We start from the raw sequence: 16,314 nt of genomic DNA, 5'->3' as shown, positions 1-16,314 counted from the left end.
CTTAGGCTAGTTATGTATTCTATTTTCCCATCCCAGAACATATGGTATATAGTCAAAACTCCTTTCTCTGAAGTCAGTCTCTAATATTTGTTGATACTATTTTGGTACACACTACTGCCTGAAATCAGGTTAAGAAGATAAAAAATTGTCTTTTTCTCTGTTTCTCTACATAAAATGTCCTGAGTTTTCGTGATAGTTTTAACTTAGGATCTTCTTTAAACACTCAGTTCATAGGTGGAAGTTAAATGGAGAAAATAACTTTTATAGTTATTTTTAATTGTTTGATTTCTAAAGCTTGGAGATGTAGACTACCTACTTATTTTGTTTACTTGAAGTATGAGATTGTGCTTTGAATATGGCCTCATTACACAGTCGAGATTACATTAAGGGGAGAGGAAAGTGGCTTCTTACTAGTTTTTGTAGATGCTAATATATGTACATTCCATACTAAGATTCTAAGGCTTGTGAAATTTAATGATTCGACTTTTGATGGTGGCAGAATCCTTTTGATATTAATTGTTTGTGTCAAAACCAGTATTGTGTATCTCCTATTCAATGAACAATACATCCAAAATCTTCATGTGACTCAGAAAGGTGCTCAAGGTATGTGTATATTGGTCTGGTTTGGGAAAATGTTCTTGATGTCATAAACCAATAAGTTACTAAAACATACTCGAGGCAGTTCTTCAAGAGATTATCTGATGTGGAGCCTTAGAAAGGCAACTTTGAAGCTTCGCTCTCTCATGCACTTTTAAACCCATGGCAAGGGGTGCTTTCTTAAAACCTAAAAATCAGATCCTAAGTTTAAGTATAGATTTCAAACTTTCAAAACTAGTGACTTTGAAATTGCTGAGTTCAACAAACCAAATCTGTGTTCATAGTATAGATTCCTTTGGTCACAGTAGTTGTTATACCGTGTCCTGAAGTTTTAACGTAGATGTTTGTTTTGCACATATAAACATCTGCTCCTTTTTTGTGAGTAAGGATGTGATAGCTCAGGATAGTCTGCTTGAAAAATGTCCTATACCTGCTTTAGCTAAAGGCTGGCAAACCAACATCTATTTGCTTCTGTATTCATTTTATTCTGTATTCACTGGTTACTAGAAATGTGTTGGTGGGACGGGAGAAAAGAAGGTGAGTGTCAAATGAGATGTATTGAGTGTTTATCTTGGATTTGATCTCCCAAGGCAATGGAGGAGGGTGTAGTCCTCAATATTGGTATCTGATCATTCTGCTTGGTAAATAAGGTACAAACACTTTGTATCTGAAAAACTTTTACCTGTTTTTATTGTGGGCAAGATGTAACAATATGAAAGAAAAAAAAGAGGAAACATTTGGCAGGTAGCAGGTGCATATTCTGGTCCCATCCCTCCTAGCCAGTTACTCTTCTACTCTGGCACCCCTGCCAAAAGTAGGTGAACAAAAGGAAATCAGAAGCATTGATTGTCATTTCAGCTTGGGCCTTGGGCCTTAGGAGCTAAAACAAATAAAAAAGACACCCCAAAGTAGTAAATTTTTTGCTTGAGAAGTGTATGAGTTTTAGTCGAGTGTTTATGTGCCCTTACATTTGCAGTCATGCTTCCAGTCCCTAATTCCTTCTTTCTTCTGCATTTGTGTGCTGGAAAATCTTCCAAAAGAGATGAGGAGAAAGTTCTATTCAAATGACAGGGGTAATCTGTATGAGTGACAGCAACAGTTAGTGTAACTTTTGAGTGGTTAGTGCTGCTGTGATAGGGATGCCCTGACTTGCAGGGTAATGTTTGGATGTGGTGCATGCTGATGAAGCAAATCTTCGTGAAGCATTGTTACATTTGTGGGTCTGTTGTTTTAGGTGTGCTTTCTTTCTCGCTACTGTTGTGACTGTACTGTTCTGTTGTACTGACTGAACTGTACTGTTCATTTAAAGGATGTTTTTCTGATTTTGATTTTTGTCTTGTAATCTAAAGAATTTTAGGTGTTTTCTAACATAAAATATCAAAACACTTGTGTCTTAAAATGATTTGTTGCCATTTTATTTGTTTAGTTTCAAACAGAAAGCTAATATTTTAAAAAAATTGTAAAAATAGTTAGAATAGTGATCTATTATGATCTTTCACACTCTATTGTTGGATATATTAAATCAGATCTTTTCAGTGGGTGAGAAGCCTGACAAGCAGAGGTCGATATTTAAGTACCAGTTCTTAGAAACTCTGTATTTCATTTTCAGAACATTTTAAGTTCATAGTATCTTGAAGTTGTTAATCTAAACCATTTTCAGCTGTTCAATTTTAAGCACATTACAGTCCAAGCTTTATTTTGTAGATGGATTTAGATTTAAAAATATCAGAATAATTCAGTTCCTCAGAGCTCTTGTGATATGGTATGCTTTTGGCTTTGTTTTGCTAATTTATATCATAAAAACCAGGAAAAGTGTAAAGGAACCCTTTCTGAAATGTGCAACATATTACTTGTCTGGTACAATTTTTGTAGCACAATACATAGTATTGGTGGCTAAATTAAAAGCAACTTTGTAATTTACAAGAGCTGTTTACCGCTTCCTTTTTTTATTTTTTATTTTTTTATTTTTTATTTTTTTATTTTTTATTTTTTTATTTTTATTTTTTTATTTTTTTATTTTTTATTTTTTTTATTTTTTTATTTTTTATTTTTTTATTTTTTTTTTTCGTGATTGCTTGATGTGAGTGGTTGCTTGATATGAGTGACTACTTATGGTGCTCAAGGTATGTCATTAATGTATATGTGGTGTAGGTGTCTCGTGTATACATGTCATACTGCAGGTTTAGATTGTTGATAGAAATCAGTGACAACTGGGGTAGAACTGGGCCTGTGCGCTGGACTGCCTGCAGTCTGATGTAATTGAAGAAATGTGGTAGTTTGATATATGATTATTCTGCCTGAGTCTGTGTATTTATAAATAATGTATTTAAGCACATGGTTGTATCGGGGAAGTTTAACTCTCAGATATTAAACTTGAAGCCTACAAATTGTACATGAACAAAGTTAGATGCTTGTAGTTTGAAACCTTAAGCTAAAACTGATAAATTGTAGCTTTTGCAGTTTCCTCATGTTATTTAGCAGAGCTTGGAACAAGTAAAAACATGGAGATGTTACTGAAGGGAAGTATAATTGAACAAACCAGTAGACAGATATTCCATTCTTCTTCAGCTACTCCTGAATTCACAATTTTAATTTCTGTATTAGCTTTTTGAATACGGTATCGATGTATTGTGCCTTTCAATGTACTTTGTGGTATGTAAATTACATTCATTGATAGTGATCTGAGACAGCTATAATTTGATAGACATTAAAAATGTGTTCAGTTAAAATGCAGTTTAGCTGTTCAAGCTTATTTATGTCTTCATTATAAAGCTGAAGTGACTAGAGAGGGATTTAAATTCTTCTTAACCCAGAGAGAAGGTGTTATCACCAGAGCACCATGCATTGTGTAATTGCTATTCTGATTTATACAATCAGAACTGTATAAATACAGGTGGGTAATAGATGTACCAAACACTCATGACTGCTAATGTGGCTGATGGTGCTGACCTGCTGATTCCTGAGAGAACAGGGATCTCTAGCGAAATGGTGTTATTTAGGGAAATGTAAACTACACTGCCAAAAAATATGATTCTTCTTCCCCATCTCTTAGGAGGGAGAATTTTTAAGTGTGAGATGTCTGCATGTGTCTGTACAACACGGAGGAGTACCACTGATATCAATTTGTTAATCTTTAGTGCGACTAATGCTGTCTTATCTGCTACTGTTACAGGAATTCCTTACAAACAGCTGACTGTAGGTGTCCCTAAGGAGATATTTGAGAATGAGAAGAGAGTGGCTCTATCACCGGCTGGAGTTCAAGCCTTGGTTAAACAAGGCTTCAATGTTGTGGTGGAATCTGGTGCTGGAGAAGCTTCCAAATTTTCTGATGACCATTACAGAGAAGCTGGAGCAAAGATCCAGGGGACCAAGGAGGTCCTGGCTTCTGATTTGATTGTTAAAGTAATTGCTTTATTAATATATCTCCTATTACAATATTTTTAGAGAAACATGTAGGTCAGTGTTTTCTAATAGTCTGCTGAAAGTTCAATAAGTAAGCTCCTTTAAATGAATGTTTTTGTTCTAATTCAATTTTAGTCTATCTTCTCTCTTTTTTCTTAATATTTAATAATTACAATAGAATACAATAATGTATAATAATATAAAATGACAATACTATATAAATTACATGAATATAATAATAGATAATACAACAATATAATAGTTATTAATAATAATAGCTCAGGTGTACATCTACAGTAATAAACTACTAAATGGCACCATTGAAAAAATGGAGGATAATTTCTTACCAAGTTTTAAACTGCTTTGGCGAATCTGTGATTTCTAGAGTTCTAGACTGATCAGATAAGATCCCTGCTCTAAGAAACATTTGCTCCAAAATTACTAACATACAACTCAAGTCTTACTTTTCAGAGAGAGTTGCTTGGAATTGTGAAAATATAAGTTTCTAACTTTTCTGAATGAGGCATCCAGCAATTCCACAGAAACAATGTGTTTCAGAAGTGTTTGTAACTGTTGTAGCTGTTCTGGAAAGATTGCTAGAAGTGAAGTTGCTTGATAGATGTTAGAGTGTGCAGAGGCCTGAAGGAAAAAATAAGACCTTAAACTTGATGTTGAGGCTTCCTTTAACTGCTCTGTTTGAAGTTAGCGTGTCAGAATTGAACACAGAATTTCTGTGAGCTAGTTTGTGAAAAACCCTTTTAAGTATGTTTCTTTTTGAGGAAAATAAGTAACTGAAAAGAAATGAGTACAGATCAAGATGAGTATCTGCTGGATTTCATGCTTGAAATCCCCTATATCTAATGGTGCATTGCAACCTCACTAGTGATTCTTAACCTGTAGAGCTTAATTGGCATATCTGTTCAGTAATCATTTGCTTAAAAATGTCTGATTTTTGGGAAGCTGTCTGTCATAAAAGCCAGTAACTGCTGGTTAGGAGCCATCAATTCTTTCTGAAGGTGTGTGCTGACTACTAGTGCTCTGTCACCAGCCTACCTATAGCTAATCCTAATATGTAGGCTGCAGTTAGGCAGTGCAGTTACTAAGTTCAGCTGTGTAAACAGCCTTTAATATACTTCCTTCCTTGTGTACTATCTGGGTGGGAATGGACAGACTGCAGGCTGGGAGCAATGAAGTGGAGTGTGTTCTATTTCCTCTGATTAATTTGGATTCTGGTTAATTAATTCTCTCTTTCTTCAGGTGAGGGCTCCTATTTTTAACTCGGACCTAGGTGTGCATGAGGCAGATCTTTTTAAACCAGCGGCTACCTTGGTTAGTTTTATCTACCCAGCACAAAATCCAGACCTCCTGAAAAAGCTTGCAGAAAAAAAAACTACTGTCTTGGCTATGGATCAGGTTCCACGAGTCACCATTGCTCAGGGATATGATGCACTTAGCTCTATGGCCAACATTGCTGGGTATGAATCTTACTCTTTTTTCCCTCTTTATTTTTTTTTTTTTTTTCCTAGCTTGAGTATGTATAGCTGAATTAAAAGCCATGTGCTTTGATATTAGGTACATCTAAAACCGTTGAGCATCTTTATTTTCATAGAGCTGTTTCAAGCAGGATGAAGCTGTTGGAGGTGCCTTAACTTCTTAAGTAAATAGATAAAGAAAATTAAAGGCTGTTCTTCTAATTACTGGGCTACTTTGTCTGGTGCCTTTTTGGTCTGACCTAGATCAGAGCAGGCTCAAAGGTATCCTTAAGATGGCTTGAACATGAATTGTCTGTCATTGGCATCTGATGCTGCTGGGAGCTAACTATCCCAAACAGCACTCAGTCTGAATGTGATTGCCATGGCAGATATAGACCAAATACTGTCAGACATCTTCATGCTTTGTGACTGGTATTGTAGTGAATTACAATGTTATTGCTGTCAAGCTGACTTCTATTATTAGGTTGTGGGCTGTTTTTTGTTTTTGTTGTTGTTCTTTCTTTGACCTCTTACACAGATGATGTCTGTGAGGCATAATAAGCCTTGCAGAAGGCTGCCAGATTTTGTGCACACCAGTGGTATACATCCATGTCTGTGTTTGGTTACTCCTCTGTCTTGTCTTTTCTGTGTGATTTTACTAAGATATAGAAATTCATAATGTATTTAAAGGTATAAAATCTACAATCTGTATTCCAAATTAGAACTAATTTTATGACCTATATGTTCCTGATAGGACAGAGAGATAGGAATGAGAGTGGAATGAGTCTGCTGAACCACAACACTGTTAGGAAAAATGCAAGAAGATGTGCACTGTTGTTAAGAAAACATATAATTGCATATTAATCTGCATTTTTAGATAGCTCTACTGATGTTAATTTGGTATCCAGCCCTCCATTCTCAGATGGCTATAAAGCTGATTGAGCAAGGTTAAGTAGCAAGGTTAAGCTATTTGCCCTAAGCTGTATAGCTCTGCAATTAGGTTCAGAGTATCTTTTTTGAATATGTGCTTGCTTGTCTAAAGGAGATTACTGCAAAACTATGGTGGGTTTTGCAATGCTTGTTCACGTTTCTGTCCCTAACAAGCCTACAGTTACAACCTTTGAAGGTAGCTTTGACAACCACAAAGTTAACCTCTGGCAAGTTATGTGTTTGTTACTCAGTTAAATTTTGAGAAAGCAAATAGTTGTGGACATCCGGTATACTGCAGTCCAAAAATTCTATCTGAAAATGCATTCCGTGATTTGAAAAAAAAAAAAAAAAAAGGCAAGAAATATGAATGAACAGAGTCTGTTAAACTTTTACTCAGTGGTAAAATATTAAACTTTGTCCTGCTCATACTGTGTTCAAACGTTCATCCTTTTGAGTGCTGTCATGAATGTAATTGTACTGATCTTGGGAAAATACTGATATGTGTGTGTGTTTGTCCTTAACTGACAGATACAAGGCTGTGGTATTGGCAGCAAATCACTTTGGTCGATTTTTCACGGGTCAGATCACAGCTGCTGGTAAAGTTCCTCCAGCAAAGGTATGTGCATACTGTTGCAGAAGAATATGTGAGTTCCTGAGCACAGCTGACCACTGCTGAAACTGTGTTAAAAGGCATTTTCCTTGCCTTGAGGCTAGTTCTAGAGACTTTAGAAATCCCTGTAATTAATCCCATACCAGCTTTTGTTCAGTACCTGTGATGTAATTTTTGGGGGTAATAATAGAATAATTGGAGTTTTATTTAAGCTTGGTTAGTTTTAAACATTAGAATATCTATACATGGATGGATTTTTTTCCAGATGGGAAAAGGCAAAGGAATCAATTAAGAAAAGTCAGATATGTTGGGATTTCTTGTGTGTTGAAGGCTCCAATGGAAAGGATTGCTTGATCGGAATTGCAGGTGGATTGAGTTGGAGAGAAATGGAATTAGAATTAGGGAAGAAAAAATAAAGAGAAATAAAGGAGAAAACATGCACTTATATAAATGGATAGCTACAGATGAGTTTATTCTTGGATAAGAGAAGTTAGGAGTTACAGCTTTTAAGCTGTTGCATTTACAGGGAAGTTTTTCCAAAGTCATTTTGGGTTCTGTGTCCTAAGGTAACTTGTTTAAATGGCTGATTAATGAATTTTATCTGTAGTTGTGGAAGTGGTACAATGCTGATGCTTTTCTAACCAGCTGTAGTTTTAGTTTATGCTCCAAGGACGATGATGGTATCGTTCTAGGTCTTGATCATTGGAGGAGGAGTTGCTGGCCTGGCTTCTGCAGGAGCAGCTAAGGGGATGGGTGCAGTGGTTCGTGGCTTTGACACTAGGTAGGTGTGTGACAACGGTAATAGCAATCTGAAATTATTTGAAGATTAAGTAGTTTGTAGCTGTGTTACAGTAAAAGTACTTATGCTGCACCAAATCAAAATTGCTTTCCTACTTTTTTAATTTCATCATTATTCCTCCATTTTTTAAATTTCAAAACAACCAAACCTTCCAAAGAGTCCTTCACATTAAATCATTCAGAGCTATATGAATAACAAATTTGCTACTTTATGAAAATGAGAAGGGTAGGGCTTTTATTCAGAATTTCATGTCTCTCTTCTTCTTGAGGACACAAGGCAAATAGTAAAGAAGTAATCTTTATGCCCTCATTTATAGCTTGCTTTGATCCAGGTTCATACCTCATGTTCTCATTCACCTCTATTCTCCTGATCCCAGAGGGGCCAGCTAGGAACTCTTGGAGGGACACATTTTTCACTCTGCTGAAGGAAAGATACCAAGTTATTTTATTTATGAAACTCAAGATGAAAGAACAGAAAGTGCACCTGAAGCTGCTTTAAATGCTGTTTTCCTCAAATCTTTGTTTGGAAGGATTATTTTGTCCTGTAGCCGTTTTTTAGAGCAATAGACTGGGAAAATTACAGATCACAAACATTTTTCTTCTTATAGCTACAGGGACTGCAAACTTGATTAAATTTTTTTTCTATTAAATGGCATTCTTATATTGTATTTGTATGTGCTTAATATCATATTTACATTAAAACTATTTATACGTGTTTGTTTTTATGCAGAAGTGGCATGTAGTGTTATATCTGGTATAACAGCTATATATAATGTGAAAGAATAAATCATCCGCATGTTGTGGGTGGTCACCTAACACTGAAGTTTATTCTCATTATTTACTGTGATATCATGTGATGCAAAATAAATTACAAATTTACCGGATAATGTAAAAAAACCCCAATCCATAAACCAGTATACCACCTCCACCCCTCAAACCCTCCCAAACCAATTTTCTCAGTGAAAATAAGACTTCCTAGTATTTCCTGTTTCACAGATTATAGACAGGGCCACAGGCTGTGTGTTTAACACTTGTTTTAGGCATCAAGTTTGGTCTGTAGATTTACATAGTCATGACAAGAGCGATGCATGAGTAGAGTTAGTCAGCAGTTAAGATCCTAGCTTTGAGACTTTTCTTGGAGCAACTGCTGACTGTATAGGAAACTGCAAGCTGTCTTCATTCCTTATTGAAGTGTCTTCATTAGGGACCTAAAATTTGTGATGCATTTCCTTTTTTTTCCACTAAATGAGAGCTTGAGTTATGGTATCGTTAATCCTAGAAAAGTTTTAGATTTCTTGTCTGATAACTGCTACTAAAAAGAACAAAAAACATGGTGGATTTTTAAAGTAATGTTTGTTTCTTTCCATGCAATTTTCTTTTCCTAGAGCTGCAGCTCTAGAACAGTTCAAGTCTCTTGGTGCTGAGCCTTTGGAAGTAGACATAAAGGAATCTGGAGAGGGACATGGTGGTTATGCTAAAGAAATGTCCAAAGAGTTTATTGAAGCTGAAATGAAACTCTTTGCCAAGCAGTGCCAAGATGTTGATATTATCATCACTACAGCTCTTATTCCAGGTATGTTCTATGTGCAAGATACTAATATTCATTTATCTTGCATAAGTTGGCATGTTTTGGAGCTGTGTTTGTAGTGAAACAGGGGTGTTAGTGGATTACGTCTGTATGTGCATGTATCTTATTCCTTCCCTGATAAATACCAGGTTTTAAGGTGTGTGCCTTTTTTCACAACTTCTGTTTTCACAAACCATCAGTCTTTGTCTCAATATAGCAATGTATTCTTATTAAAGAAGATAAAGTAGCAATATATAATTCTTGTGTGTATTTATTGGATCACTTCTGCTGTGTAGCTTGTGCACTGAAACAAGTCAAATTGAAACAGTACTGTCTTTTGTAATTGAAATATGGTAAGGTAGAGCTTAGGTTTTAGTGCTTTTTATTGTTCAACATCTGTGTTTTAATAATTTATGATGTGACGTTTCTTCTTTTTTTTGAGTGTGTGTGTTTTGTTTGTTTGTTGTGGCTTACTGGATGTTGTCAGTTTACTGGGGGCAAAATTGGACCTGCCAGCATCTTTGGTAGACTGCTTGGGAGCAAGATGGTCTAGCGTGTCTTCTCTCTGCATGTATAAACAAACTGTGACATTTCATCCTAGGTACCAATTACTTGAAAATTTTGCTTATGAAAATAAGGTTTACAGAGAGAGAAAAGGGGAGAACTTATATCCCGAGCTCTACAGATAAAAAGCTGCATTTTGTGTTTGACTTACTGTGTCTTATCTTGTCAGGCAAAAAAGCTCCTGTCTTGTTTAAGAAAGAGATGATCGAATCAATGAAGGAAGGTTCTGTTGTTGTGGATTTAGCTGCAGAGGCAGGGGGAAACATTGAGACTACAAAGCCTGGAGAACTGTATGTTCATAAGGTGAGCATTTAAATCTGCAGAACATTCTCAGTTTGCCTGAATTCACATTGTGTTTTGTAAAGTGTATGCTGAAAATGAGTAGCTGATTTTGCTATTTGTGTTAAATTAATCTTTTAGATTTGCATTTGATCACTAGTGATATCTCTGTATAACAGGTTGAAGATTTTTAAACAAACAAATGTTGATGTGGTTGTTAAGTACGGAAGTGGTACTGCTTAGACGTCCAAGTCCAGTGATTTGCCTCCGCTGAGTTGAGGGTGTGATTTGATGTCTATTTCTTGATCTATCTAAAGAGACAGTAGTAGCAGTAGCTTCTTTAGCTTGCTCATCACCTCCCACAGTTGGAGGTTAACAGTCCTGTCACAGGTAAGCTAAACAGCTTCAGACTATGTCAGAGTTTAATTCAGTGCAAAGTCTCTGGCTTAGCTCAGAATAATTTCAGCTTCAGGAGACTGCTCTCTTTGTACGTCTTTAGCTTCACCAGCATGTGTGTCTGCTGTAGAATATCCAAACCACTTGTAGTGCACACTAGCAGTAGCGTGAATTGGTTTATTAAAGTAAGCATGTTGCTCTGAACTGAACTACTTGATTTTGCTCTCGTGTTCATTGACTCAGTTGAGAGCTTGTTTTTCTGCTTTTTGGGTTTTATTTTTGGTACTTTTGAGAAATCTACCAGCAGTTATATATATTTGGGTGATGAGATTTAAAGGAGCAGATTTATAAGGCTGTTATTGAGTAATGTATGGACATAATACTGTTACTAGGGAAGCCTGTAGGGACACATTGCTGCTAGGGTTGTTATCAATCTAAGCGGGGCTATGTGTGTATATGTCGTGAGTCACACATTGTATTTGGCCTTGTGGTTTTCTAGGGCTTTTGATGTCATTGCTTAAAAGCTGAAATTAGAGTATGTAGAACACAAATAAGCAGATATTTGCATGAAGAATTAATATGGAGCACTTTCGCTCAGAGGAGTATTACACCTGCATATAGTGTACTGGCACTGATTTGTGGAAAAGGGCAGCAGTGCTGAACTATTAGCAGTGTGCTGGAGTGTTGCATTAAGAAGCCACAGTTCCCAGAAAAATGCAGGGATCTTAGCTGTAAATTGAGGGAGCAGTGTTTTAACACAAGCCTGTTTGAAGAGTGTATGTCAGCCTCAGCTTCCCATACCTTCCGAAAGCTCAAGAGCCTGATAGCCATGAATACTCACATTTGTTCTTCAAACACTGTGGAGATATTATGTTACATCTTTACATAAATGTGAAACTGAACATACTACTTGCACAGCTAGCTAATTCTGAGGAAGCTCTCTTCACTCCTCTGTCATGTAGCAAGTTGATTTCAGAATATGCCCTTGCAGAAGTACTGAGAAGATGCCAAGCATCGGGCAGGATAATCTGTTACCTAGTTGATTTAGGAAGCTAAGTTCTGAGGGAGTAGTCGGATTTGGAGAAGGCAAGCTCTTGCACCAATACATCTTTCTCTCTATGTAGGCTTGTTGCTAATAGTATTTAAGGTGCTGGGTTTGATCACGTTGAATTCTGTAACTGTTGTGGGTAACCCTCCCCCAACTTAATAACAGTAGAGCTGCAGGTAACAGTTTTAGCTGGAGTTAAAAATTGAAATAAGTGAAACAGTTTGAGTATATATTTCCAGAAGGATACATTGGAAAAGATGCTGCTTTTTCAGAGATTGAACTAACTCTTAATATTTTACTTTAATCTTTTTCAGGGTGTTACACACATTGGCTACACAGACCTGCCTAGCAGAATGGCAACTCAGGCCAGTACTTTGTATTCCAATAACATTATAAAACTCCTAAAGGCTATTAGTCCTGACAAAGAGAACTTCTACTTTGATCCAAAAGATGAATTTGATTATGGGACTCTGGATCATGTTATTAGAGGAACTGTAGTAATGAAGGTAATTCAGTAAATATTCTCTTCTTAGTTTGTGAATTCATACTTTTACATTTATCAGTGTTGTCTCTTTAAAATGCATTCAAAGATACTGCATGCCAATGGACTTCAGATGTGGCTTGATGGACAGTGTGAGCAATTGTGTTTGTATTCAGCTTGATATTCCTCTGTCCCTTTTTGTTAAGGGAAACGTTTTTGCTTTTTGTCTTCTTGTCATGGTTAAACAAATACCTAATCTCTACTGTTGAAAAACAGGAAAAAGATTAAATTTGCATGTTTTATTCATGTGATAAAAACACAGTTATTTAAAACATGTTTGAAACATTACTACAGGACCCGAAAAACATTATTCTTTTTTAATACTTACATAGTTCTATTTTTATAAGAGTAACTTCTGAAAAAAGTGGTGGAACTAGTATATACAGGATACTTTAAGCCCTATTAGGAAATAATAGAATACAAAGTTAGGGCATGGGCCAGTATGGGCTCTCCTTCTGCAAATATAAGGAAATAATAATTTGTAGTTTGGATGGGAGGTATTCACTTCTGTAGAGTTTTGCTGCTTAATGTTGCCAACATTTTGTGATGCTTATGATATCTACCCTGGAAGAGGCTTACATTGACTTCAGCTCTCCCAGACCACTGCAGTGGGAGAGATGAGGAAGAGAACAGTAAGAGAGGCCTGGGGAATGGCAAGAAATGTGAGATACCATGCTTGGTACCCAGCTGAGATCTGGGCAGGCTCTGATTGGAATTAGATCTGTAGTCGATTTTATGATTACCAAGACCCTGTTTTATTTTACATAAATATTTTCCATGTAAGGAACTTTACCTCTTTGTTTCAGTTCCTGCTTTCAAGCCTTGTGCTGTGTTACTCCCAGTGCTCTTGAACACTGATATTAGATCTTGTCCGAAAAATGTGTAAACCAGTATGATTTACTTGGTCAGGCTGCACTCATCATCCAGCCTTGCAAGCTTCTGCTCATGCAGAAAAGGAAAATGTTCCTGTGGCATGGCTGTAGGATGACGTAGGCTCCTCTAAGTATAAAGCATCTGCCATGTTAGGGATAACTGTAAATGTCTGTTGTCAGGATGGCAAGGTGATTTTCCCAGCACCACCACCAAATAACATTCCTCAAGGAGCCCCTGTGAAGCAGAAGACCGTAGCAGAGCTGGAAGCGGAAAAAGCAGCTACTGTCACACCTTTTAGAAAAACTATGACTAGTGCATCTGTATACACAGCAGGTATGCAACTTCCAGAGTTGGAGAATCAGTGTAGAGTGCTCCTCCTTTGGCTAATACTGTTTAGTGACTCCTCACCTTACTGATTCAGTTTAATAACTAGTTGGGAGAGCAATTGATTGGCTGGTGTATCCTAGTGCAAAATCAGCGTAGTGTAATAATTGCTTTTGAGAGGGAAAATAAAATTTTAGAAACTTAACCCAAAGTGTTAACATTTCAAACGGTACTGACTCACGCTGTGTGCATGTATGTGTGTTTGGCTTTATTTAAGTATCAGTAAAATACTGAAAATTCTGAAGGGTTCGTTTTGGGGACTGTGCTCATACTTTGCAGCAGAATAAATTCGATGCCATTGCTTTCCTCAAACTTTAATGTATTGTATGAGACTTATATGTCCCCAGTCTACTGAAGTACTGAGAACAGGACATTTGTCCTGACAAACAAATATTTGCTGCTCTTTTCATTTGGTATTCTGTGCATTAGAACTTCTGCATGATGTAACTAATGAATTGAGTATTCTTAATTTTAACTTTATTTCTTCATATTGCATGCTCTGAGTCTTCCAAGTAGTATTTCAACATTATTGTGACTCTTCCACATTTTTGCTATAGAACAGGAGAGTGATAGGATTTAGTGTTGGTGCAGACACCTCTCCTTGCTGCTTTGTGTGCATGCATGACAAAGATATGTGTATTATACTTATGACTTTATATTCTACTGTAAAGGAAACACTAGCACTGAAAGAGCCTTTTAGATGACAAAGATGATCCAGCTCATCTTGAAAGAAGTCTGTGTACAAAACTCCATTTTGCTTTTAGCTCAATACTGGATTTCTGTTGTACAAAGTTTAAATGTAAGAACCACTGGAATGTTATAGAAAAGTTTTGCTGTGCTTTTCTTCTAGGTTTATCTGGTATGTTAGGACTGGGCATTGCAGCTCCTAATAATGCTTTCACGCAAATGGTGACGACATTTGGCCTAGCTGGAATAGTGGGTTACCATACAGTATGGGGTGTGACTCCTGCTCTTCACTCTCCACTCATGTCAGTGACTAATGCTATCTCAGGTAAGCAGCTGTCACACAATTGCTTATCTTCTGTTTGAAGTATGCACAGCTCCTTTACTCAAAATTTAGACAGAAGTCCTCTGATACGCCTTTTAAAATGCTAGAGAGCCTAGTAGTACTTTGCATGTCTGAGTTTACTTGCATAAATAGCTGACTCTGAGAGTATGTTTTTTCAAAAGGACAAATATGATGATGTGTGTTTTTAATTTTTATAAGTAATTTTCCCCTCTTAACCTGTTTGCTTTAAAGTTTGTTTTACCTGGAGTGCTGCAGTCTCTCCTTTCATAGAATAGGTTTTTCTTCCCATCTCTCCAAAATGTTGCCCTGAAAATAACTTGTCATTCATATTTCCTGCATTCTGTTTTTTTACTCTCCTCAAACTATGTCTTTTGAGAGAGGGGAAAAAGAAAAAATTCCTAAGATTCCTGTAAGATTTGTAACTGTGTAAGTATGTAAGATTTTATGTATCCCTGTGTGTATGTATGTGACAGGTCATGTATGAGTCTGATCTACTCTGGCTGTTAAAAGCAAAGTTTCTTTTATTGAACAAATACTTGGAAGCCAACTCTGTGCCTCAGGCACTGAACTTCAAAACTATATTCATGTACACATTTTTTTTTTTCTTTTGAAACATGTTTGTATTTCTGAAAATGACCATAGTAGTCTTCGTTTAAATACTACTGTGTAGAGTTGACTGGTTTCTGTTTGACAGCTGCAAGGAAACTTGCTATAGGTATAGAGCTTTTTAAGGTTCAGTAACACTTTTTTTCTATTTTAAATAGGGCTAACTGCAGTTGGTGGGCTGGTATTAATGGGAGGAAACTATATCCCTGAAAACACTCCTCAAAGTCTAGCAGTGCTTTCGACCTTTATCTCTTCAGTCAATATTGCAGGTACAAATGCTATGTTTTCACTAAAGGGTAACTTTAAAGCACTTGTGTAATTCATTTATTTCTTCTAGCTCTTTAATAGATTTCAGAAATACTATTCTAGGAAAAGTACCTGAGAGCATCCATCAATAAAGAACCACCTCCCCCCGCCCCCAGTTTTCCATATTGGTTATTATATCTGGTTTGCACACTCTGTAACCCTTTTTTTTAGGGAAGCATTTAAATGTATGTTTTTGTTTTACAGTATCCTTTAAATGTTGATTATATGAAATATATTTTCCTGTAAGTCCAAAGACAGTACTGCATTTGATCTTGTATTCCTTTTCCTAGTTGAAAAATATACCAATGTCATAGAACAAAATTTTGCTTGCTCAAGCTTCAGGAGTCCCAGCTTCACAAATAAAAAAGATAAGAAAGTGAGCAATGTGACTTACAAATACTGTTTTTTGCTAGCATAGATTGGGAAAGGACACAGTCATAAACTAAGGTGTATCCTGCAGTCAGTATGGAGCCAGAGCAAGTCCTATGGCTTTCCAACTCATCCTTTTATGAATTTCCTGCAAAGGTTAAAAAAAACAACAGCATCTCACCCTGATTATACCTTTGTTTTCAGGTGGTGTTCTAGTCTGCTAGCTTTTCAGAGGCTTTATTGGTGTCAGTTGCTGACTTTGGTAATATGATTTAACCAAATACTTCTCTTATAGCTTGGCATATGCTTAACTTCAGATTTTATATTTGTAAAATTCTTCCATTGCTTTGGACAGGTGGGTTTCTAGTTACACAGAGAATGCTGGATATGTTCAAACGTCCCACAGATCCTCCTGAGTACAACTACTTGTACCTACTTCCTGGTGGTGTATTTGTAGGAGGCTATGCAGCTGCTCTGAATGGTGGCTATAATATTGAACAGGTAAGAAGATGACTTTGTGGCTCATAGCCCACTGTTCACAG

The 16,314-nt window shown here is 36.5% G+C and overlaps 1 protein-coding gene across 1 annotated transcript in view; it reads left to right on the top strand.

Annotated features, from left to right (window-relative positions):
* Positions 1-16,314, top strand: part of NNT (nicotinamide nucleotide transhydrogenase) — a 41,407-nt gene that overhangs the window by 2,924 nt on the left and 22,169 nt on the right. Inside the window, exons 2-12 of the mRNA XM_080362483.1 lie at positions 3,770-3,999; positions 5,257-5,474; positions 6,930-7,017; positions 7,704-7,792; positions 9,195-9,382; positions 10,110-10,243; positions 11,978-12,169; positions 13,257-13,410; positions 14,312-14,473; positions 15,256-15,366; positions 16,128-16,273. Of these exons, the coding sequence (XP_080218609.1) occupies positions 3,770-3,999; positions 5,257-5,474; positions 6,930-7,017; positions 7,704-7,792; positions 9,195-9,382; positions 10,110-10,243; positions 11,978-12,169; positions 13,257-13,410; positions 14,312-14,473; positions 15,256-15,366; positions 16,128-16,273 (1,712 nt within the window). The remainder of the gene's footprint in view (positions 1-3,769; positions 4,000-5,256; positions 5,475-6,929; positions 7,018-7,703; positions 7,793-9,194; positions 9,383-10,109; positions 10,244-11,977; positions 12,170-13,256; positions 13,411-14,311; positions 14,474-15,255; positions 15,367-16,127; positions 16,274-16,314) is intronic.

Source organism: Nesoenas mayeri (assembly GCF_963082525.1).
Source record: "Nesoenas mayeri genome assembly, chromosome: Z".
In the NCBI taxonomy this organism is placed as follows: Eukaryota; Metazoa; Chordata; class Aves; order Columbiformes; family Columbidae; genus Nesoenas; species Nesoenas mayeri.
The sequence above is the reverse complement of the archived record's forward strand: the minus strand, read 5'-3'. Positions and strand labels throughout refer to the sequence as shown.